The 26,550-nt window shown below is 40.1% G+C and overlaps 1 protein-coding gene across 1 annotated transcript in view; it reads left to right on the top strand.

Annotated features, from left to right (window-relative positions):
* The window catches only part of plxdc2b (plexin domain containing 2b), a 148,696-nt gene that overhangs the window by 80,583 nt on the left and 41,563 nt on the right, over positions 1-26,550 (top strand). Inside the window, exons 5-7 of the mRNA XM_049565009.1 lie at positions 9,280-9,402; positions 16,575-16,693; positions 20,071-20,170. Coding sequence (XP_049420966.1) covers positions 9,280-9,402; positions 16,575-16,693; positions 20,071-20,170 — 342 coding nt within the window. The remainder of the gene's footprint in view (positions 1-9,279; positions 9,403-16,574; positions 16,694-20,070; positions 20,171-26,550) is intronic.

Below are 26,550 nucleotides of genomic sequence, written 5' to 3'. Positions count from 1 at the left end.
TAATCCATTTATATGACAACTTCAGTTGTTTTACAGATACAGTTTATTAATACATAATATAAATCAGCTAATAAATAATGACAAATTATTATAGCCCAAACTACCCTGCAACATTAAGTGAAACACATTAATGCATCCTTAATTAGGCCTTTAATCCAGTAATGTAATTATGATCCAATAATATATCTGAAATGGGCCATTCTGCATAAGTACTTTTACCTTGCTAATGCTTTTTTACTTTCATTTAAGTAAGAGTTTCAATGCTTGTAACAGGGTATTTTTCATAGAATGTAAAAATAATGGACACAGCTACCCTGATGTCACCTACTGGTTTGTGGACTCCAATTTTGAAGCCACGAGTTAGGCATTTGAGCCTTCACCATCCTGGTGTTTTGAAGCCAGAAGTGACCGCATTTGGGTGAGAGGCTAGAGCTGTGGAGGTTGCAACTTTTACTTGAATAAGATATCTTAGTACTTCATCCAACACTGTCTCGTACAAATTAAAGTACTATAAATACTACTAATTTTGCAACAGCAGAAACATTTTAGAAAAATGTAACACCAACTAAACTGGGCTTTTTTTCCAACATAATGAGGAAATCAGCCCAGTTACAAAATGTTTATATTTAACATATCAGTAAAACGTTCACTGATGATGTGTTTTGAACTAAAGCATACTTAAACTTTTTTATGGTTATGTTTAGGCTCATGCAGCACTTGGTTAAGGTTAAGGTAAGATCACGTTCTTGGTTGCATATTAAAAAGTGAACAGTGACATGAAACAGGAGGCAGGACGTAAAACTAAGATCTCCTCTTAAGCTTCTTTTGTTGCCTAAACCTAATCACACATGCAGTACAAAATCATAGCACTGTATTTACTTGAAAACCTGAACATAATCCAAGCAACTACATGTCCCTGCGAACAAATTAGTAGTGTATGAACACTATTTCTAGTAGACAGAGTTGTTTTTTGTCCATCCAGTCATTACGGTGAGCAATGCCAAGTCCAAGTATTCCAAAGAACTCACAGTTCGGAAACATAAAACACATTACGTGCTTTGTGCCATCGACATAATGGATTGGTTATAGGCCAACTCTGTACTGTTTTGTATCACTCAGCAATAAAAAACAAAAAAAGCCGACTTTTAATTTACATAAAAACCTCATAGTTTGGAATTTAACAGACAAAAGACTAAATAAAAAGTGTGTGTGATCCAGTGTGGGCTCTTTCCGCCACAGAACAGCTGTGATAAACAGAAAATTTCCTGTAAATTAAACACAGCTCAGTACGAAAGAACAAAGACCTTGTCTAAACACAATGTCCAATAAAGTGAAGCTTTAGTCTAGTGGGTCTGCTAATTCCTGCTCTTGTTTTACTTGGACATACACCGCCCAGCACTTTTGGATCGCAGCACGTATAAACAAAACTTGGAAAGAATTATCCCACTCTGTCCCACCTTCCTAAAACCTCTTTCTCTGCCTCAAACTCCTCTACAATATTTCTGCTCTCTCCTTATAAATGTGCCGTTCCCCAGGTCCCCCTCCTCCTCAGTCCAGCCTCCCTCTGCTGTAAGTGACGGCCATAATGGATGAATTGCCTCTCTATTGAGCGCCCCGCAGCTCTCACCTCTTTAGTGTATTGAGAGGCTGTCTGATTTTCTTTAGACTGTCAAATAAGTTGTATTGTGTTTTCAGGAGATTGCTGGTAGGGACTAAGAATAAAACCCTTTCGTGTGTGTGTGTGTGTGTGTGTGTGTGTGTGTGTGTGTGTGTTTAGTCGGGGGGATTTCTAAGCTTTCTAGAGGTTGAAAGTGAAAAGAGAAATAGTACAAAGCAAAGCCAAAGAAAGGGTGAGTTGAATGTTGGGTAAATATGAGATGAGATGGAATGCGCGGCGGCTGATTTGTGTCGCTGCACAATCAGATAAAGGAAAGTGCAAACGCAGCAACACACAACCAGATTCACCGATGCATTATATTTATGTTTACCCTAATTTAGGCAGGTAGACTCAACAAACCTGCCTCTTTATCTTCCATCCTCTTTATATTCATATACCATGACACAACATAGTGTGGACGCTCTATCTGCTGGCTTGTGTTTATGATCTGCATGCAAAAATGCCACCCATATACCTGTTAGGCTTCTGAAAGATTATTAAAAACATTTGCCCTCATTAAGAGGCGATAAGCCTACGCACATTTTAGAGCAATAGTTTGAGATTATGGGAGAAAGGCTTATTTGCTTTTTTAAGTTAGAGGACGAGATCGATACAGCTAAATGTGAAGCTACCACCAGCTGCTAGCAAGCTTAGCAAGGTTTCCCTGAACCTTAATTTATTCGTAGCAGCCTGCTTTGATTAAAACATCTGCTGCCATGTTTTGATTTTCTATTTTTTGGAGCTGAACTGTTCATTAGGTGAGCTGTTGGAATATATATATACCTTTCGGTTATTCATTGCACCAATTTCTCACAGCACAGAGTGTACTCTGGGCACAGACGGAGCAGCAGAACAGCAGGTGAAGTGAAAGTGAAACTTAAATTGCACTGGGTCTTAAGTTTGCTTTCACTCACAGACTGCTGCTCCTCTCATTTGTTAATCTGATCTGATCTGATCAGCTCTGATTGGATCAACTGATCAATTATCCACCTTGCAACTCAAAACTCCACAAAGTGCTGTTGAGGGAAATAATGAATTCATGAAGAGTTCTGCCTGTGCTGCCTTCACAGACCTGCAAAAGCCTCTGAATTTAAAGAGGTGACAGACTGACACACAAGGACACACAGGCAAGAAAAAGAAACCCACAGAGTAAGCCAACTTTTTGAGTTGTCGGCCTGTCTTACAAAATTTATATGTGCACTCCCTTCATCTAGGTTATAGACTGTCTGTAAAGAACAATACGTCTTTACATCCTCCTAACTTTTGGCTCCTAATGAAGCCAAAAGTTCGTGGGTATGGCTGCTGTCATTTTGCGCCCAGAGGTGATCCTAGACTCTGGGGGGCCCCCAGCAAAGAAGCCCACAAAGGCCCTGTCATAGACTAACGCCATCCAGGTGTCATACAGTTGGTACAGGGCTTTTTTGAGGCAGTAGTGGTGCACTGTATGGTGCCTTTATGGGAGGCTCAAGGGGGTTATAGTTACAAAATATACCAATTTTGTTTGTGGGGCCCCAGACATTTGCCTGGTCTGTGAGCCCGCTCTCACTCCAAAGTCATCAGGGGGAAATGCGGTGTGACAAGAACAAAAGTTAAGGCGGCAAAAGTCCAACTAGGGTGGGCGGTATGGGTGGTGGATGGGGCCAACTAACACTGACCTTCACCCAGGAGAGTGGTGTTTGCATCAAACCCTTTTCATTTTTCCTAAACCTGACCACATGTTTTTGTTGCCTAAACCCAACCATGTGTGTTTGTTGTTGAAGGAAAAAAACGAAAAGTGGAAAGTCCATGACCAAACGTCAATATATGACGAGGTCTAAGTGAGAATGTGTTGGGTTTCCCTTTGCTGATGGTGCACCAATGTTTGCTCTGATGACATCATTTGGAGCCAGAGATTGCGCAGTAGTGATCTCCACACTGTCGAGTTCCTACCTATACACCCGTTCGACGAATTGCAAGCAGCGCCATTGATTCAGGCAAACTGATTGGCACACATAGCTGTCCATCATGACTCTAACCCCATTTTTATAGCATCAAATAACTCAAACCAAACTTTTCAGAAAAACAAACACCTACATCAGCATGATAAGAACTACCTAGATGACAGAAACCATCCTTGAGTAAAATTTATTTGACATGTACTGAGATTTTTTTGGTTTCACCCACATCCCATCCGCTAACAGAGGGGTTGGGGTTTATGCCATCCACCAGGGGGCGACCAAGATGTTTTGATTTTACTTTTGGGGATCTGTTGTCCTATGATCCAGACCAAGAGCCAGAGCAAGTACTCTGCCTTGTACTGACATTTTTGCCTCAACAATATTCCTTAACATAGCAACCAGTCAGAACTGACGTGTCTCAGCTGGAAAGAAAGCTGTCCCTCAAAAGCACTCTGGCGCTCCCAGTTGGGCGTTTTGAGCAGGGAAGAAATACACTGGTGGACACACAGCCTTATGAAAGTAACACCAGCGGTTGTCCGACCTCTGAGAACTTGGTTGAACAAGAATATATCGACCAACCAAACCAGAAGGTGTCAGCCCTTATAAGAGTAGCTCTGTAGAAGTTAGCGAGTGGCCTTTGAGTTCAGATTGAAGCGCCTACTTTTTTAAATGTAACCGAAAGCATGGCACCGCCTCCTGTTGAGTCATAAAGGACTGAATCTTTTACCCTTATTCACGTCAGGTAGAGTTCTCTACAGTCAGGACTTCAGACAGGAGAATAGTGTCACATCTTCACTCCCAGCCCTCCCCTGCTCTTCTTCTCGCTGTGTGTGCTGACACTGCTTTATATAGAGGTAATTCTGAGCAGGGAGGTCTTTAGGGAAAGATTGATTCCCCTCATGATATGCTCTGCTCCTGGTTTCCAACGTGATAGATGTGTTTTTATAGCCAGCCAGCCTACTGTATGAGAAGACATATGGTGACTTGAAATGGAGGTTTATGGGTCTGGCCTGAATGAGACTTTTCCCAAAAACCTTCTTCTCTTTCAGAGCACAGTTTTTTCCCCCACTATAAGCCTCAGGCAGCTACTTTATGTACTGTATTTCTGTTGAACTTCTGTAGCAAAGCAAAGAGTTCCCTTCACAAGAGAATGATTTATTACTCAGCTGTTTTATGATTTATTTTATTGTGATATTCAGTATATACTTGAAAAAATGCCCATCCGGAGACCAAGTGAGGCGAGGGACTTTTTCACAGTCAGATAGTTTCCATGTCCAACACTGATTTAAAGGAATAGTTTAATATTTGGGGGAAAAACACAAATTTATTAAGAAGTTTTATTTAGTGTTCATTTTTTCCAGATAACACAACATTCCCTGACATAGGACCTATAATAAAGCAAAGCAAAACCATAAGAGGTAAATAATATTCTTAACTATATAATAATGAAAATAATAATAATTTCATTTAATTTAATTAACATGAAACTAAGAATTACAAAGGGGGGTTGCATTTATCCAGTTACAGAGGAACACAATTCCATTATATACAATCTATTACAACAACCCATCCTAAAAATAATAATGGGTCTGATCATTTTGTCTATTTTTTTTTAACGCTTCCCCAGAACCCTTAAATTATTGGGCAGTCCCAAAAAACATGCGTGTGATCGCCAATTTTAAGGCTTATGCCAATTTCGATATTAGGGAATAAAAAAAATTCTGATATTGATATATTGGCTGATATTGATATATTCGTGGTGGCTTATGTTGGTAATCATCATTTTTGTGCTGGTTTATAGTTTCAAACATTAGTAACGTCACTGTTACATTTTTATGAATCCAGCTGTACTTCACTGCGGTAACCGTTAGCGCCTGTCCCTGCTGCTGAAAACCATCGCAGAACCAACAAAGCCATAACAGTGAAATTAGACCGTGCTCTGCTGAACAAATTCTATCAAAATAACCTGAATTATCGGCGTATATCGGAGGACATATGCTAATAATGATATATTCGTGATAAGTTCATATCTGCAGATAAAACCTGTAAACCAGTCAGGCTCTACTATTTATATATAGATAGAAAAATAAGAATACGAAATATGTACAATATGTTCATCATATGTTAAATATAATTGAGAGAGTAGAATAAGTAATAATAAATTAGGATATTGAGAAGAATCTTCCATAGATGAATAATAACACTACACGATTACTGTACAGGAAGTTCCAGCCAGCTAGCTTAGCACAAAGACAGGAAACAGGAGATACAGTGAAAGGTTTCACTAAAACATTCTCCTCACAGGATTTGATATATATTAAAAATTATTTTCCAGCCCAGAGCAGACCGGATTTTTAGTGGTTGCTGAATCATCTTCTTGCAGCTGCATTAGAAGATTACAACCAAATGTTTGAACAACTCTGTCTGTCATAAAATCCTGCAGTCTCACAAGATTTAACAAGACAAAAGTGGAAACATCAGGGAAAAAATAGATGCCCCCTCTGTTGCAAGAATAATTGTCATATGAGAGTAATTTATAAAAACAAATAAATATATAAAACATTTGTCATTTCTTTTTTTTTTTCAAGATGCTGTCAGTGTCTTATTAATTCTTTAAACTGCTCTTCAACTGCAAATTATATTGGATCCACGTGATTGTCAAAAGGCTGCGTGTTAAGGTTTGTTTTGGATGTTTGTGCAGAGTGAGAAACCTTTTTGAATAGATCTTTAAATAGCAGCTGACTTTGCTAAACTTTCTTGTCAGTAGGGAAATTAAGATGCTGTTTGATTCTGTTGTCATGATTGCAAATTCGTTATGCAAAGACTGTTCCCTCGTGATGAATAGTGGGCGTTTCTTCCCTTTTCTGGACTCCATTAATAACCATGTTTACAGGCTGCTAAATGACGCAGCTCTAGTTTGTGTTGACTGAGCACGTCCCTCTCTGTGGAGAGATCTGTTTGTGCCTTGTTGAAGGAATGCATAAATTGGAAAAGTTAACACAGTCCCTTTTTGTTGTCACTGGCTCTTCGTTAGCGTCCATGATTGATGATGTGGAGAGTAAAAACACGCACATGAGGATGTTAAGGAGTACACCAGGAGACATAGTAATATATTTACTGCTCACTCAGCATATCTCCCCTTAAAGCCCCTCAGATTTGCCCTTCTGTTTTTGATCAGAGATAATAGCGCTAATTAATTGCCGTGGCAGCTGAGGCAGCCTGCAGCATGAGGCCGGAGACAGAGAGGGAAGTGATGGTGGTGGGTTAATGAGGAACTTTTAACTCTGGACTGGAGGGCAGACTTGTAGTCTTCCTGAGAGATACTGTATCAGATAACAGCTTTATAGAGGGAGGGAAGGTAGGGATGGAGGAAGAGAAGATTGATGTTTGTTTTTATGAGTTGCTAAAGGGCGAATCCACCTTTATTTCTCAACACTTTATGATAGCAGCTCATTCACTTTACAAGCCAGTGTGGCCCAAATCCATTTTATTTTTGCTCTTATGTGACACAGGTCTGATTTTGTTGCAGTAGTGTGGACACAGAAATACATTTTTATCCAATCAGATCTGGGCCACTTTCATTTGTGGTCCTAAATCAAATACATAGATCACTGGCCATGCGACTGCTGTGAGAACAGACAAATCGGAATTTCTGTAATTTCCCATACATCCAGGGATTTTCCACATCATACTTCACTGTGCAGGTGCAGATCACGCTCCATATGGTGTTGCAAGAGTTCGTTGAAACTACAGAAGGCTGCTGTAACCGTACTGCTGCTGTGGTAGGCTACCCCTATCTCCAACCAGTAGAGCCTGACAGGCAGGTGCTCTCTGATGTGGATGGATGGATGGATGGATGGATGGATGGATGGATGGATGGATGGATATCTGTTCTCAAGAAGGAAATTCCTTTCCGCATCAAGTGCACACATGGAACAGACCTATAAGACATACAGAATTAATACAAAAGAGACAAAGACATGGACTGGCATTTGACAGACCACAGACTGAATTTCAAAAAGAGGTTACTTATTTAGAGCTCATATGGCTGTGGGAACAAAGCTCTTGCTGAAACAGGCCCCTCTGCACATGGGTAGTCTATGCCTGTGTCTAGAGGGACAGGGGATAAAGTACTGGTAGAGTGGATGATCTGGGTCGTGAATGATTGTGAGCGCTTTGTAAATCAGGGATGAGGTGACACAATCGGATAGGTTGGGAGTAGGAATACTAATGAGTTTGCTGGCTAGATGAGTTAACTTTCAGAGTTTTTTTCAAACTGGTGACTGTGAGCATATGGATAAAACAGATGGCATCATACAGAAGAACTGGCTCGATGATGCTGTAGTATAGGAGAAGATGAAGATAGCCTGCCTACATTTTGAGTCCTGCTGTGACAGCATTGTCGAGAGGCGCCAACAGAGATATTGAAATGTTCCCCTGGACATCCTCCAAGTTTTTGAGAAACTGTTCTCTGTGAAACCTTCCACATCGCGGCCCCACCGCTCATGACTCCTCTGTTGCACCCACATTTCTCTCTCCACAGAACTGCCAGTAATAGCTGCTAATAGAGTTATAGGGATGGCTTTTATGTTCCTTCCTCTTCTTACCCATATATAAAGAACATAAAGAATGCATGTTCGCATGACCTTGGTGGTTGCATGTTAGGCATTTCAGAGCAGAGATCCATTCACACTTATGTCAGATACGGGTCACTTTAAGCGTGAACTTGAACAGTCTCGACAGAAAGATCGGATCTGAGGGAAAAAAATCGGAATTGAGTATGACATAGCTATGACAGGCCCAATTCACACCTGGTGTTAAAATGCATCTTGGGTGATCGGACCACAAGTGGACAGCTCTAAGTACAGGTGCACCCAATGCATCGTCAGTGTGTCTTGGGATCCAATTGCACAGACCACATTTAGAGATGGGCTGGGGTGCATATGGCCACATTCTTTCAAGCAGTGTGTATGTTAATGTATCCTGGGCCACATTGAAGGACCACCTACTCAGCTGACGACCTCTGTGTGTGTGTGTGTGTGTGTGTGTGTGTGTGTGTGTCACTCACAGAGAGATGATCCACAACAGCTTGTAGGATGATAATGATTTGACTGTTTATCTAGTATCTCTTTTCGGTGTTGCATTTTGTAGACGGTCCCTGTGCCCTTGTCTCACAGCTGGCTGCACATAGAGACCAATTTCATTTGTCCAGCTTGGAGGACGGCTCGTTTGATAAAAACATTTTGCTTATGAGTTATTGATCAGTGAAGTTTGAATGTATGAATTTCTTTCCAACTTTAGTGAAGCTCCTCGAAAGCCATCCACAATCTCCCGCAGTTTGTCACCTCAAGGCAAACTAATAAATTGGCGCCGATGGGTGCTTATATCAGGACAAACCTCCTGCTGGTTGAAAACAACAATGCATTTGGATAAAGAGTGGGAAGTGAGATCCGATCGCAAGTAAGACGCATGTAGAGATGCGTTCTAATGCCAGGTGTGAACAAATAGACCTAAAGCTGTCCATCTGGGATTGGACCACCCAAGATGCATGTTAATACCAGGTGTAAACAGCTCATACATTAAACATCACACATAGATTATTTTAGCAGTATGAGAGTGCCATTTTCATTCAAAATTAGAATTCAGAGGACTGAAAGTTAAACACTGTCTCTGTTTTTTCCTCAGGCTTCATCTACACGGGTGATGTGGTCCACCGGATGCTCACAGCTACACAGTACATCGCTCCACTGATGGCAAACTTTGACCCCAGTGTCTCCAGAAACTCTACTGTCATCTACTTTGACAACGGTAACAGCACTTTACCAATTATTGCACTTCTGCCTGAATAAGTAGCAGCTGTGTACTCTTGTGCGATGCGTGAGGCACAAACTGACGCTGTTGGCTCCAACCAGCTCTTTATTCTGGTAAGGACACAGTGAAATCAGATCTCCTACAGCCAACTGTGATAACAAGCTCCAGACAATACAAAAACATAAGATCCAAACCACAAATATTTCAGCGTGACTCATGAAAACAGTCAAGCTAGCAACGTGACTGATTTCATGGTGTGCTCAAAAAAATTACTTCACAACTAATCACACAGAGCCAGTGTTGTTAAAGAAGCATTTGCTGTAATAATGAGGAGCTTATTTTAACATACAAAGTACAAATTGGTAGAAAAAGATTTGTAAACAGTACTTTCATCAAAACGGAAAGTTTTTGATAAAGTCTAAAAGGCCTCCAGTTTAAAAGGAAATTTGCTGGCTTTCCATACTTTATATCAGAGTTTTTCTAAAGGCAGAAGAGAAAGCGCCTTTTTTAACCACTGTAAGAATGATGGGCCTTTATTTGACTTCCAGTTTAAAAGAATAAGTCTGTGTGCCACCAGTGAAACAAATGCTAAACATTCCACTGCAGAGTTGTAACCATGACCTTGTATTTGGGTATACCAAAGATGGCTGTGTGAAAATCAGGGGTCATGGTTTGTTTACAGATATATGAAAATACACTGAATATTTGAGAGAGCAACACACCCAGAACATGTTGCCTACCGAGACTATGGACTATGGCTGCACCTTGGACAGCCTGGATCTGTGCTGCTGGGAAAGACTCAAATTTATCCCTCGAGTAAGGGAGACATTGAAGTACTTTAAATTGAATTAGGTTGTGTCGTACACGCAGTGAGGAAGTGTGTATACGAGTTAAACTGTCCCACCAAGCATCCTCAGAGAGCTCCACTCCCAGGTCCCTCTCCCAGGCAATTTACACATTGGTAATATCTTAAAATTCAAGCTCTTATTAAAGCTATATGAGCCACCCTCAGACATGTATTCACAAACTATGAAGTCTTTATAATTAAATGATTTATATGAAACCCTTCCTGACCTCCGTTACAACCCCTTATATTCCACTTACTCACTTTAAACTAAATTGATGCCCTTCCTCACTCCCTGTACCTTTCGTTTGCCATCTGCAATGGTTGTTATCCATCATGTCAGTCATTAATCCCTCTGCAGCAGAGTGACTGACCAACTGTGTGACCTTCTGCAGTGGAGCTCATCAGACTTTAACCAAACTGGCAGCCGATCGATTCTCAGCCCGCCTGCTCCTCAACACACTGTCCATCCGTCAATGTCCTGCCAATAGAGCATAAGAACTGAACGGTCGGTAGTGTTGTGGGAGAGTCAACGCTTCTTTCCATCACACTATAAGCAGGTTGATGAGGCTTATTGTTTGTCCTGCACACACAAACAGGATTGTGAGAGCTGTGTGAAACTTCACAGGGACAGTGTGTCTTTAGTTTAGTTAATTAAAATCTGCTAAAGAAAGAATACATGTGAATAACACATTAGGTTTTTTTTAAGTGCTGTAAAAATATACTGAAGTTCGATAGTGCACAATTATAGAGGAGTGAAGTGTCTCGGCACCTGACAGACTTCTGAATTTGACTGTTGTTGCCAGCGGGACCATGGTGACAGCACTGCAGTGGTAAAAATACCTCTTACAGCCTGTATAACAAGTCTGACACTTTGAGAGTTTAACACAAGTATACAAGTCTGTTGTAACTTCCATTCACAATACTGGACAAGCACCTACTAATCTATTACTGACGGATTAATTTCAAGTCCACTGTCTCCTAAAGGAGCGGCAACACTGTCGTCTGATCCAGTTAATATGTCTTTCTTATTATGTTAAAGGGACAGTTCAAGCCCAAATCCAAAATTCATATTTTTCCTCTTACCTTTAGTGCTATTTATCAGTCTAGATTGTTTTGGTGTGAGTTGCAGAGTGTTGGAGATATCGGCCGTAGAGATGCCTGCCTTCTCTCAAATATAACAGAACCAGACATGGCTTGTGGTGCTCAAAGCACCAAAACAATACATTTGAAAAACTCAACAGCAGTGTCTCTTTCCAGAAATCATGACTTGATTACTTAAGATAATCCACAGACCTCGTTGTGAGCAGTTTCATGTAGGAACTATTTTCTTTCTATCACAGTACACCAGCCAACCGTATCACTGTGCAGAAGGAAGCGTGCATCTACTCATGGACAAGAGGCTTGTGCTTATGACAGCATGAGACATAAACAGTAATGGCATCCTCCTCTGCTGAGCTGTAACGTTAGCTAGCTCAGTGGTGCTAGGTGAGCTAGTAGTAGATGCTCTCTTCCTTCTGCGTAGTGATACAGTCAGCAGGTGTAGTTTGGTAGAAAGAAAATAGATCCTTTATGAAACTGCTCACAACAAGGTCTGTGGATTATCTTGAGTATCTGTTATGATTTCTGGAAAGGGACATTGCTGTTGATTCCCACCCAAACAGGGTTTAAAGCCTGCAACTTCGTACCAGTCAGCTGAAGAAGCTTCTTGGATTAGAGGCGAAACGTCTTCAAGAAGAGTCCAGTTGCCTTTGATATAGCACTTACGATAACCATGACCTGGATGACTGAGAATGTTCACAGACACATTGCTGTTGAGTTTTTCAAATGTATTTTTTGGCACTTTGAGCTCCATGAGCCGAGTTCCATCTAGTTCCATTATCTTCAAGAGGAGGCAGACATCTCTATAGCTGATATCTCCAACACTCTACAACTGACACCAACAATATAGACTGATAGATAGCACTACAGTTAAAAGGATAATTACGTATTTTGAATTTCGGGATGAACTCTCCCTTGAAGAGGTAAAAGGTTTAATGCGTAACCGTGCATATGTGTTGATGGATAGTTGTTAGGTATCAAGCTTGGTAATGCTAACTGCTAACTGTTTTAACTAAACTGCAGAAAGTATTTATTAAGTATTTATTTAGTATGGTATTTTTAATGTTGGTGCTTTTGTGGTTTTTGCTCCTTTGGCTTGGTGTCGTCTACAGAGTCATGTTAAACTAGATTATACTATAGCCATGGGAGATTTTAAGAACAGGATTAAGGACTATCTGACCACTCAATGCACGGTTCGTTACTGAACACTGCTAAAACAATTGTGGCTGTAAATTGGCTGTGGCTTGTCTTTGTTTGCAAATTTTAACACTGTTTGGCTTTTTGCTGCTGTGTTTTTAGTATATTTGTTCTGTGATCTGAAATTTTTATGCTGCGGTCTTGGCCAGGACTCCCTTGCAAAACAGAGTTTGAATCTCAGTGGGAATATTTCTGGTAAAATAAAGAGAAAATAAAATGAAATAATTTACCAAACAACCTCTGGTGCATTACCACCACCCGCTGCACTGAAGAATGACCTACTCTGAGTTGCATGTTGCGTTCCATCAAAACAAGACGAGATGCAAAGGAGACGCATATATATGGCAACAGGTAAACAAAAGGGTATTAAATTTAATCTGCTCTGCTGTGAAAAAGACCCGTCACGCATCAGAAATTCGTAATTTATACACTGGGAATCATCCAAAACCAACAGTAAGAAATACATTTAAAAAAAATAAATATTCAAATGAATAACAATGGAAAGTTAAATGGAAAAATAGACTTGACAGAATAAAGTCCAAACACAAAGCTGCTACTGAAACCACACTAAATGAGTTCACCATGCAGAGGGTGGGCTTGCGTAATAGAGCTAGATTTGATTTGTTTGTTTTGAGTTCATACAGCATGTTAAGCTTGTAAGTGGAATTAGAAACAAGGCCAGTGTTTGCTCCTTCCACACCTCCTCACCCACTCTGTATTTTTAGCCAGGGAGCCCCAGATAGCATGGTCGCCTCCCCTCCTGAACTCAATGCATTTTAAGCAGACTTATATTGGGCTTAACTTGTGCTGACTGAGTAAGCACGCTGTGCCATAAGGTCGCAGCAATTTAGTACCCTGGTCCTCGCTCTGATATTCACTGCCTTCTCCTAAACTCTGTCCTCTTTAATGCATCACACAGCAAATCTTCAATACTCTCTCTTTCTTATTTCCCATCCAAACACTCACAATATTGCCAGAGAATGCCAACGAGTGCCCTGCATCTGCTGCCCTTAACTCTGTCTAACCTCATGCAGCATCCATGTCTAATGCCAGAGGCCCTGCACACACACAACACCAATTTTTAATGGGGTTTCCTGTACAAGCAAACGCCTCCGCTCTCCAAACTGTCTAAGCTAAATCTCTGTCTTTACTTTGGAGGGACGAGCTCTGGCTGTGTGACGGAAAAATTGATTAGTTGTGTTAACAAACCTTTATTGCCCTGGCACAGAGCCAAATGACTAGCTCGGAGGAGGGAATGGCTTTCACATCAATAGGTTCTCCAAAGTCCACACTAAATCAAAACGGTGTTAAAAGTAATGTGAGGCCCGCTGTCTGGAGGGTAGAGCTGAAGGTCCCATGAGTCTGGTGCTAATTTAGTGTGTAGCCACATTAAGGCAACACCTAATGATGACTCTGTGTGGTCAAGTGTGATTTGAATTTACAGCACGTGGCTTTTAAGTTACTCTCATACTTATTATCTCCACCTGGGTTAAAAGCCTGGAGGGGATCATTTGTTTGGTCGTATGTGAGTGTGAGTGTCTCTGGCTGTCCACAGCTAATCTCACATACTACCGGACCAATCAGCCTAATATTTTGAATGCACCTTTAGGGTTATGGATCTCTCATGGTTGCGGTGATTTACAATTGTTGATAAACCTGTTTCATTGACAGTTTCATACCCTCGTTAACTGATGACTCTTCACTTCTATTAACTGGCAAAAGCATAGAGCAGAAGGCATTATTGGAAGTTGCAGGCCACATTTTGGCCTTTGTCATGGCTCAAAAACTGACATCCATAAAAAAAAGTATGGTCTTATTTTGACCCAGGGCATCTGCAGATTAATTCCATACCCTATATGTCTTGATCCACTGAAGTCAGGTACAATGCGAGATGAAAACAAGCCCTGTTATCTTCTCTGCCATATTTACTGTAAGTGAGGGGGGGGAATTCCTCAGGGTGTAGCTGTGCATGAGCTTTGTCAAGAGTGCCAGTGAACAGCTGTGGTGGCTGCGTCACAGCCGGAACGCAGCCACCTGGTGGAGATCTGAGTGCACCTCTGTAGTTCATTTATCAATTGATTGACTCATTTGTTCATATGCTCAATTATTCAGTCTGTCTCTAGATGTGTTTAAGATGCCTGGCAGTGTTTAAAGTGAAAAGCTGAACCAGGATCAGTCCTTTCAGTGACAATGTTTAAATGGTCACTTTCACTTTCACTTACTTTACAAATTAACATGTTTTATCATGGCATCCTGGTGGTGTCTGTACATGTAGACAGATTTAGGGCTGCAACTAACATTCTGCTGATTCATTAAAGTTGGAGTACAAAATTTTTGTCTCCCTCCTCTGGCAGTGAGAGTTACTGCAGAAATGTATGCATGCAGCTGAGCTTGTCGCATCTCTTCCTTCGCCCCCAGGAGCGCTCTCTTCAAGTGTTTTTCGACTTTAACCCTTCTTCTGAGTGCTTCCACTCCAGAAACTTTTATTGGATGCTTCTTAGGATTTTCCGCCATAGCTTTCACAATACTCTGAGCTGCTTCTCTGTCACTATGGCCTCTTCCCTCTTACTTTTTAATATCTTTATTTTAAACTATCGAAGTACATATTGTCAGAAGAAAACATCAGAATCACGTACATACAGAGAAAACAAAGTGAAAAGCAGTGCCAAACTGTAAAAAAGACAAAAGAAAACAAATCCATAATAAAATAAATTAGTACATTTTTTCCCCTTTTCTGCTCTGGCTGGTAAACATAAAATGCATCACTTCCAGTGCACCCACAAACCTACCACCAAAAACCTGGTACTGAGAAATAGAGAGCTTTCCCTGGCAGCAATTTCCTGGCTTAATTGGCATTGTGTGAACTCGTTTGGCAAGAGCTTGAATGTATCAGATGTTCAATTATATGTAAAAGTCCTGCACTCTGGCTTTCACTAATAAATTGTTTGGTCTATAAATGGTCAGAAAATTGTGAAAAATCACTTTTCAAAGCTTAGTCCCCAAATTATTCAATGCACTATCACACATTTACTTAAACAATTGATTGAAAGTTGGAGATTAATTTACATGGAGCATTTTATCACATGATCAGCTAATCTTTTCAGCTCTAGACACTGTGGCTTCAGTTTTATTTTAAGATATTTGCCATTGAAACTTTTGCCGCCACCCCTGTAAAACTTTCTTTGGTACAAAGTAGAATGACTAATGAAAACTACTAAAAGGTGTGGGTTATTTGTTGCAACCAGGTCATTTTTTTCTGGAAAAAAATAGTTTTTCATATCCAATTTGTCAAAGCTGTTAGCACCATAAATTTAATTCCATTCACTCACACTATATAGATGGGGCATCAGAAATCCCAGAGACAGAACTTGAGCAAGTAAAACCAAAACTACAATACATGCCTGACTAGATACTACAAGAGCTCTAATCCTTTATGTTAGTGTCATTGTTGCCCCTCTGCTTTTCTTTATTCCTGCTGGTGACTGCTGTGTAGTTGGAAACATTTTCCTGTACTAGAGCAAGAAGTCATTTACAGCACTGTCATTCGCTCTTGCACAGAATGAAAAACTTGCACTGTTGTGAAAATTGCCAACGCTTCATAATCCATCACAGTGACTGCCACGCCTTGATTTGGTTTTCTCAAAGTTTCAGTTTTATTGCGGTTTCGTGACGCTCCACTGGAGTGTTTTCATATCACGCTCACACTATTTCAGTGTCAATCACCTCACACCCACAGGGGGAAATGAAATCTCTGCCTGGAAATAATCCCTCAAAAACATCTCGTCTTACAAATGTGATTGTTACATTGATGTCTGCTTATTCACAGGCTTTGCCCGGTCAGCAGTTCATTTCACACTAGATCTGAGACAAGTGGAGATGGTATTTCAAAACAGTGAAACATAAGTCAGTGTTAAGAAATAAAAAGTGTGACAGTAGCTATCACTGACGCCTGTATTTTCCTTTCATCCAGGCGATTCTGTGAAGTCCTACATGTGGTAATGAGCTGTATGTGATTTTTCTCCTCTAGGCACGGCTCTGGTGGTGCAGTGGGACCATGTCCACCTACAGGACAACTACAACCTGGGGAGCTTCACCTTCCAGGCAACACTGCACAACACTGGAAGGATTGTTTTTGCATACAAAGAGGTCAGGACTCATTCATCACACTGTTTCTGAAAGAAAAACTGTTTTGCTTATCTTCAGTATCCGTGATTCACACAGAAAATGGATTTCTGTCATGTCCTTTTGTCAGTCTGATTTTTTTCTGTCTCGGTCTGACTTTTTTTTTTTCTGTTTAAGACATTTTTGTTATTGTGCATGCACTGTGCCAGCCTGTATGGGCTTGCAACAGTGTGTGGTCAAGACCACCTGAACCGAAACCAAGTCATGACCCAGACCAGACCAGTGCGAGTCCCACACAGACAAAAAAATGTGAAACATAGAAACCCTCGGCACTCCTCAAATTGAGTTGAAAGATCCACACTCACATATAAACACCCACAGAAAAGAAATGAGGGTTAAATTCGTTCACCTCTTTTACTGCAGTACTGTACATGTGTGGGTGTAAAAGTCCACCATGACAAATGACTTGATAAAATAATCAGAAGGTATGCAGAGGTGAATTTTGTGTGGGATTTTTCCTTTGTTTTCTGTAAACAAATACAAACAAACACTAAGGAGCTAAAATCAGCTTCACCATCTTAATTCATCACTCCTTTTCTGCATAGGCAATTTAGTGATATCCTCACAGTCGTGGTCTTGACCGGTCTTGGAAAAAGAAAATCCAGAATCCTCTTTGTCTGAGAGTGAGTCAAGACAGAGTAAAAATGGAGTTGAGTCCAAAATGAGACCCAGACCTTTAAAAAGCACGACACCACTGGCTTACAAAACAGAAAATTCACACAACTGTGAAGTGCACAAGTCTGACAGTTTAACAGGACACATCTCTGTTATAGGAACATGACATTCAATCTCATCCCAATCATCCCTCACCCCAGTCAGCCCCATCAATAAGCTGTAATTACATATATTGAAGCAGTGGTTCCCAAATGGTTCAGCCACAAGGTCCAGATTTATCCTTAATCATTAGTTCAAGGTCCACACGGTTTAATACATTCAGGGTCATACTTGTGTTTGCCCATGTCATCAAAGTAGTTTGCTGTCTCTGTCAAGTAGCTGTCCAACAGGCACTCACTCTACAACAGGAAACAGCACTTCAAAGTAAAATCTTTGTGCTCACTGTACTTCAAAATGAAATGTGTTATTTTACAAACTTGACACCTTTGCAAGTCACTTGTGGCCCATTCAGAAAGGACCTGTGACTCACCAGTTGGGAACCACTGTATTAAAGGTTACTTCATTCCTTGAGTAATACCGGAAATTGCTGAAAGTCAAGAGAGGACAGAGAGGAAAAAATAAATAGATAAATAAAGAGAAGGGGGATTTAGGAATTGATAAGCTTACACAGATTGCATTGTTGACATGGATTCACAGTAAGACAAGAAGAGAATGAGAAAATCAGTATTCAGTTTGAGTATTTCAGAAAAGTTCCCCTCAACTGTTCAAAGTTTTTGTTTGTCTTGCAAACTAAGATACAATTTTTTTTAAGGTTTAGACAGGACATAATGTCCCTCAGCCAGTGAGCGTAGGTGGGCAGGGCAACATCCCTCCATCTTAGCAACACTGAACGTCTGGCCAGGAGAGAAGCGAAGGACAGTCTGCACTGTTTGATTGGAGTTAGGTGCATATCATTTTCTCCTATGGTGCCAAAAAGGGCAACCAGAGGGTTTGGTTCCAGGTCAAAATTAAGAATCAGGGATAGGGTTTGAAAAAATGACAGGGTGTCTACAGGTCCTTAAAAGTCTTAAAATGTCTTGAATTCAGTGTTACAACAGTAAGGCATTAAAAGTCATTAAATAGTCTTAAATTTGGAATTGTGAGGTCTCAACTACTACAAACATTTTTATCTAATTTCATTAATGCATTTTTAATTTATTTTTGTGAGAATGACTGAAGCCTTTCTATGTAAAAGTTCACATTTTTAATGTAACAAATCTTTAAAAAACTATAACACTGTCATTTTATTTCATACTTGCATACTTATCTGCTGGCAAATTGAAGATTGATTTAACTCACTCTAATAACCATATTCCCACATAAGTCTTACCTCTGCACAAGGCCACATATATACTACTTGTCTGCAATGCTTACCTCCAATACTTAAATAAGTTAAACATGATTGGTCCAAAAATCGGTCCTAAATTTGGTTTAAAGGTGTCTTGAACGGGTATTAAGAAGCATTAAATTCAACTGTCTGATACCTGTAGACACCCCGAACAACCATCTGGTATTTTCCCAGGCCAGAACACGTCCCTAATCCTCAACTTTTAATTAAGTATTTTAGGGTTTGGTGAGACATTTGGTAGAGTCGACGTTTTTTATTCATCATAGAAGTACAGAACAAAAGCAGAAGTGATCTTTCCTTTCAAATCACACAGCTCACACAAAAGTCTTTGTCTCTCTTGTTTCTTACTCTGTCTGACTTCGTAAAATGTCTTAAACCATGCTCCATGCTGATGTGTTTTCATTCTGGTTGCTATGCAGATGGTGACGCCAGCATGACTAACAAAATAATAAGTTTAATGATGGCAGCTACTGAAGAGAATATCACCTCATGTCCTCATACTGTTTCCTTATGCTTAATTTGACTGCAACATTATTTGACATTTTATTACACCTTTTTATATTAGGTGTCCCTGTGGTGTCTGTAAATCTCCGAAATTTAAACATTCCCAGATAAACAACTTGATTGAACAGAGACAAAGAGGTGGTAATGAAGAATATTATCCAACAGAGACTGCTGCAGGAGTGTGAGACTGCAATAACTTAGTAATGATCTATCATAATTGCGATGGTTGTAACAGCAGGGCTGCTTCTTTTACGACTCAGGCCCCTTTGTAATTTGTTATTTTCACATATTAGAAGAGCTGCTGGAGTTTTTTTCCGATAGGTGTTTCATTATGCTGTTATTATTGGTCTGAAAGGAGTAACCCGCTCATTACATGTAATCTGAGTTTTCATGTGATCCGTGATGATTACAAGGTTTGTTTGGTGCTGCTGAGTTGCAGCTCCATCTCATTTACTTTTAAGAATTTATCCCAGAGACACTGAGTACTTAAGTTTAACTCCTTTCTTGCAGTGTTGTGTAAAATCAGTATATCAGATTTACTATTGATTGGACCATAAATGTTAGTTTTAGTCTGTTTTCTGTGATATAAGTCAGTCCTCACAGAGTTGTAGTTCCCTTTAGTCCTGTCTGTGTCTGCAGTGTTTATTCTCTGCACCAAATATACCCACATGTTTATTGAAGTTGCATAATGCCTCAGCAGATTCCTATAGGAGATAGTAATAAATTGGTGGAATTGTCAGGGCTGTCTGACTGGTGTGGCCTGCTTCTATTTTCCAGCCGGCCCCAGACAGATTGTCGCAGTTCTGGTAATTGATTTTCCCCTCTTTCATTTCAGATCCCCATTGAGGTGTCACAGATCAGCTCTGTCAATCACCCGGTGAAGGTGGGCCTGTCTGATGCCTTTGTGGTGGTCCACAAGATCCAACAGATACCCAGTGAGTTTCAAAGACACCTTTCTAATTTACATTTGCTCCATTGTTCACAAAAAAGAAAGGGGCTGTGGACAAAATAAGACATTTGAGAGCGTGTGGGAAACCCTGATTGATATTTGCACCATTTTCTGACATTTTATAGACCAAACCACTAATCGATATAGATATAGTGATGCAGTGGGCACCTCTCTGCCCTTCCACGCGCAAACAAGGAAAGCCTGAGGTAGAGAGAGAGCAAACCTCTCTGCCCTTCCATGCGCCAATTGGTTGCATAGAAAGGAATTATGTGATCTATCAGCTGACTCACTTTCCATCAATCAGGTGATCCATCAGTTGATTGGGCTTTTTGAGATCAGCTGATGTAGCTGGGATGTGAGCTGAACTCGATATCGTGTCCTGCCTGAACTAAAGGTATGCTCAATTTTGCTAGGTTTAGAAAAAAGATCACATTTTGGGTTAAAACAAGTACGTTTTTTACGTAACATGACATCAGTATGTCACGAGTGACGTCAGTGGGCAACAAATGTACGTAAATTACCAAACATGCTAAAACAATGGTGACTTTTGGTTTCACCCGGAACATAGGTACTTAAGTTGCATAATTGTACCGTAAAATAACATTGACTTTCATGAAAGCTGAACTGTGGTCTCTTGGGTAAATGTCCGGTTTTGTTTTACCCTTTCACCTCACCTCCCTACCACCATACACAGTCTCGCTCTTTATACTACATCAGTTGCTCTCAGTGTCAAGTATTGCTGCGGATGGCTTTAAATTAGAGTTTGTTGAAAGCCGGTGTGTCTCATAAAGATGCTAAAGGATGCCTTTGGTGTTGATATCACACCCCAAGAGGCATAACAAAGTATCGGTATTTGACAACCTGGGAATGAAAAGGGGTTGGTTAGTTGCAGCCATAGATTAAACCATTTGATTGACTGTTTGATAAACCCTACCCCTCCAACTACTGGCCAATTATAGCAACCATAAGCACGGCAAGCCCGTCAAAGTTTTCTAAACATGCCAAAGCTGTATTTATTGGACTGTAGTAAGATGCCTTTTTGTAGCCTTTACAAAACCAAAAATACAAGAGCAAGAGCGTTTATCTCAAACATATGTGCTTAACATTTGCTTGATTTGGGGAAGTTTACGCTCAAGAAATTCCAGCCAAACTTGTTACCTGAGGTAGTGTTACAATAGCAGAACTTGTTGGTTGTTACTCCTCCTCAAAGCCTTCTCTCTTGTAAAAGTAAAAGTATAAACAATAACGCATAAATCTAAACTCTGTGTCACTTTGACCAGATGTTTTTATGCCTCTGCGCTGGTGACAGCCATGGCTGGAGGCATTATGTTCTTGAGTTGTTTATCAATCCGACAGTCCCATTCTCATGAACACAACATCTTAAGAACTCTTTAAGGGAATTTCTTAAAATATGGATAAAATGCCAACTTGGACTAAATAATGACCTGATTAGATCTTGGTGGTTAAGGTAAAAGGTTAAGCTCACTGTGACAACATCTGTCTCATTTTTTGCAAACGTGATGGCTCAAGAACACTTCGAGGGGATTATTTTTAAATTTGGCACAAACGTCCACCTGGACTTAAGGATAAACTGAGTACAATTTGTTGGTCAAAAGTCAAAGTCATTTTGACCATGAATCTGTCTTCTCGTGGATGCAATATCTCAAAATGGCCTTGAGGGACATTCTTCAACTTTGGCACAAACACCCACTTGGACTCAAGAATGAACTGTTTGGATTTTGATGGTCAAAGGTCAAGGTCACTGTGACCTCACAATAAATCCAGAATTCATAAGCTAATTTTGACAAAAAAAACCCCAAATGTCTAGTAGGATAAAATGAAGAAATAATGATGTTTTATGTCTAAAAAGTCAAAGGTCAACTTCACTGTGACATCATAATGTTCTGCAAAAAGGGGTTACAGGGGTTACATTCGGTCAGATAATTAATTGGTTACACTAATCTTGGTTATCCACCTTGAAACTGTGCTGATTGTATAGATCTTCTGTGCTGTGCTGGGGGAAGATGTGTGAGAAGCATCTGTGTTTTCACATACATGTAAAATGTAAAGAATAAACTGTGAGAGAACCTTCACTGGTTTGCGGAGGCATACAACTGTGAGGGGGTTAATTTTAGTTTTGTAGCCAGCATCCAAACAGGTTGAAACAATTACCATTTTAATTTTTATGGCTTGCTAGCTCTACCCTACAGTACAAGAACAATGTATCTTTTGTCTTCTACTGTACATGGATCATCATCGCTAATTGGGACATGAAGCTTAAGCCTCAGTCTTTAGTATGATATCATGTATGTGGTCATGAATTGCATATTTAAGATGCTTTTACAAGGTTCAGCTGTAACTAATGGGGGCTGGGGCTTAGCAAAGGGTCATTTAGCTGACTGACTGTATTGTTTCATCAGATTTTATTTACCCTTTTAAGCTGTGCCTCATAGCTCTGAGTTCAGCCTCGTCTGTTTTGCTTTAGCTCCAACTGTCACCACCTCTTCTCCAACACTGTTTCACCTCTCTCAGTGGGCAGAGCTGTGGGCACAGCTCCAGATCTGCCTCTCCCATTTGCTTTTGAGTTACTGCAATTTAGGCCCATTAAATTTAAAGCAAATGCGAGCAAAGGGGAGACACTTCAAACATTTTTATCCACAGTCAGTCTCTCCCTCTCTCTCTCTCTGCCATGGGCCCTGATTCAAAGTCTGCCACAATAATGAGTTGTCAGTTATGATTTATTCAGTAATTTAAACTCTGTTTTGATTATGTGTATAAAACTTGGATAACATTTATTTCAAAGTTAATAACATGTAACTTTAACCCAGTACATAAGAAGGGCTTTATTTCGTCCTTCGCTTTGCATCTTTATGTTGGATGGGGAGGCGATCACAGCCGAACATGTTCTGAGAATTAATGTTTTTTTAGTCTGATGTGAAGCAAGTAAAACAACTCTGCAAAACTTGAGCTTCTTGGAGTAGTGGGAGTTTCTGATATGGACTGTCTCATCTGAAGGCTTTTCCTATAAAACCTCTGTCTAGAAGGTTTTAGTTGGCACTGGGTGATTTGTCTATTGAACCCTTTAACGCAGTCCTCCTGGACTTCATAAACCAAGCTGCCTTTGATGCCTCTGACACAGCATGATGAAACCAGCATGTGCTGCTGTTTGCTTATGGAGTGATGAAATCTTGAATAGAAGCAGATTGAGACTGAGGTGTTTGTGTTGAACATGAGCGACATCTCTGAGGAGTGTGAGTTTTCTTCTTTCTGTCAGGCCCGTTTTCCTTTTCTGATAACACATCTGAAATTATCACTACGCTGCTGAATACAGCTCAACATGAAGATGCAAATAACTAAATACAGTACCTTTCTTGCCCTCCTTTACATACATTGCATTAAATTTGGCCATGACGAGATGGTGACCAGAGATTTGCGAAACTCTCACGAGCTGCTTCACAATACTTTTGTCCTGATGTTATATGGCATCAGAGCACTGTTGTTAAGATCTGGTCATGTTTAGGCTCAAATAAAGCAGCATGGTTAGGAGGATTAGGGAAAGATCATGTTTTGAGTAAAAATGATCTGAAACATGAAATCTCGCAGGAGTTTTCACAAATCTGGACGTACTATCTAGACAGTAATGTGACATTGTTTGCTAGGCTCCACCCTTCTTAGTTACTGTTGCTCCAAATTCTTCATAATATTTGAAACAAGTCTTCTGTTTCACACAGAGGTGAACGAACGCAGCTTCACATTTCAAGCTGCTCTAGTTGTTGATTTTAAAATGTCAGTAGCCAATTTAACAGCATATGTTGCCCAAATGAATGCTAACTAATTCAATTACAATTGAAATTCTATGTAATTTTTGAAACAAGTTTTTGATTTCACACAAGAAAGCAGCTTCATGATACAAGCCGTTCTAGTTGTTGATTTGGAAATGTCAAATGTCAGTATGTCACTAGCACGTTTTATTGGTTTATGTTAGCTAGGAAGCACTAACTCTGTAAGTTGGATAAATGCTTCACAATTTTTTAAACAATTGGTGAAACAAAGGCAGACCAAAGCGGGCTTCTCATTTTAGCCAACAACTTTCAGTTTTGCTAGCGCAAATGACAACTGTCTGGCAGAGTTTAACAGCTATAGCTAGCTAATTAAAAAATTGAGAATACTGTAAACATAGTCACAATGTCGAAGTGAAACTGAAGTTAGAGCGTCTCTAGATTCTGCATTTTTATGTTTTTTCCAGTGAAACAGAATAGTTGATCTGTGTACAGTCACAAATGGGATTAAAATCAAATCCTTCACATTTGATTAGAATGTTTAAATGTGGGCTGGTTTAGAGTTTAGCTGGGCTACTGTGGCCTGCTGCCTCAAAACAAGCCAGTGGCTCCACACACAGCTCCCCCAGCGTTAGTTTAGGATGAATAAATTTGATGAATGAAGGAATGAAATAGACTTCAGCAATATTGTTTTGTAAATGAAAACAAAGGTTTGATAGTTGAAAATTCAGGCCCTGACGGTGTAACCATAGATATATAAGCATGCCCCACTGACCACAGATTCATAAACCAATTCATATAAAAATGACTCATTGCAATTGATTGAGAAAAATACACGTTACGGGGATTTTTTATCAAGAAACACTGCAGCTCCCCTGTTTGCTTGCATGTGTTTACAGGTTAGTCTTGCGCTTCCCAATATGGCGGTGCTGTTGACATCCAGGCAACAGGCTGACACAGTCTGTGTGGCGTCTACATATATATGTCTATGGGTGAAACACTGCCAGGATAGTAGTAGAGAGAGAAACAAAGTCCATCATCTGCTTCAAGTAACATTAGTTGCTGAAGCAGTCCACTTTAAAATTCCTCGCCTAAAATCTGGAGCTGTCAAAGATATTACTTTCCACACAGTAAATAAATTCTAGCCAGCGGTCTGTAACCACAGAATTTTGGGGAAACGAATACAAACCAATTTAGCATGCTGTTGTTAGCTAGCTTACTAGCTCTGTGCGGCTAAAAGCTGCAGGTTGATTGATGGGTGGATGGATGTCATGATATTATTGGTCAAAGTTGGTTGGTACTAGCTCATGTAAGCAGACGTCATATATTGTTTTACTGGAAGAAGTCAAGATTGGATTTTGATTGAAAACGTGAATAAAAAGATTATTATTTATTCATTTGCAAATATGGTTAAATAGGTGCACAAAATGTCCAGCAATGTGATCTTAAAGAGTTAATAAGTAATTTTTCATTTTACTTTGACTTTGAACATGCACGCAAGACTTGAAGCTAAAGCTAACAGGTCTCAGGCAGAAAGTTACCAAAAGATGACCAGTGGAGAAGACAATAAAGTAAAGAAACAAAATGTAAAAACAGAATGTTATTTTACTCTAACATAACCTTGTATGGCTGCTTAGCATCCATAAATGTTCATCTTTTGGAATACTATATTTTAAATTTTAACGTTACAAGACAAAATGCTGTTGGGAATGTGGGCTGACCGCTGTGTTTGGCAAACTTAATGCTATCTTGGTTATCGTTGGCTGAGGATGCCGTCGTGTTAAGCTGCCAGCTCACTTTAGTGCAGACAAACACACTGTTAAATCCATTTCTACATTTTTGCTGTTGGGTTTTTGGTTTTGGGAAGTCAAAGTCACAGAATCTGTATTATTTGTCTCACAGCAGCCTCATGTACACTGCTTCAACATGTGTTTTTAATGAAGAGCTGATTGCTAGGACTGCCCTCAGTCACTGTAAACAAAATCAAACTCTTGCAACAGCTGAAACACACAAACAAACAAGGCTTTGTTTTCCTGCCGTGCAACAAGCAGGTGATGTTTGCAAAGTGCAATGGTTCGTGTCCATGTCTGAAGCAAAAGGGCAGTATTTGCATCGTGCACCTGTCAGTCCAAAGAGGTTGAAGTGCTCAATGAGCTGTGCAGCAAGAGACTGTGGAGACAGCAAAGGATGCAACATGTGACATCAAAGGCTCTGAGTCCTTATATTGATACAAATAATAGAAAATGGCACTTTAATAGGAGATAGATGGAACTAATGATGGGGCTAACCTTTAGAAAAAAGCAAGAATCAGCAGTTTTTGTGGAGATGTAGGATGCCATAGTGGCCCACTTGTCCTTTGGTATTTAGTGCATCTTTGTTGGCTGGTTACATCGTGACCTCAAGTCACCATTTATTCTTGCACTCTGCATGTAGGTTGGATAAGATGCAGCTGAGAGTTCTTGGTGAGAAATGTTACCATTTATCTGATAAAAATGAAGGTTATTATGGTTTATTTGATAGAGACAGATACACATAGTCAACTGAAACCGCTATCTGATGCAAGTGTCATGAGGCTTTTTCTCATATA

The sequence above is a fragment of the Epinephelus fuscoguttatus genome, linkage group LG21 (assembly GCF_011397635.1).
Source record: "Epinephelus fuscoguttatus linkage group LG21, E.fuscoguttatus.final_Chr_v1".
Taxonomy (NCBI): domain Eukaryota; kingdom Metazoa; phylum Chordata; class Actinopteri; order Perciformes; family Serranidae; genus Epinephelus; species Epinephelus fuscoguttatus.
This window is presented reverse-complemented; position numbering and strand designations above follow the sequence as displayed.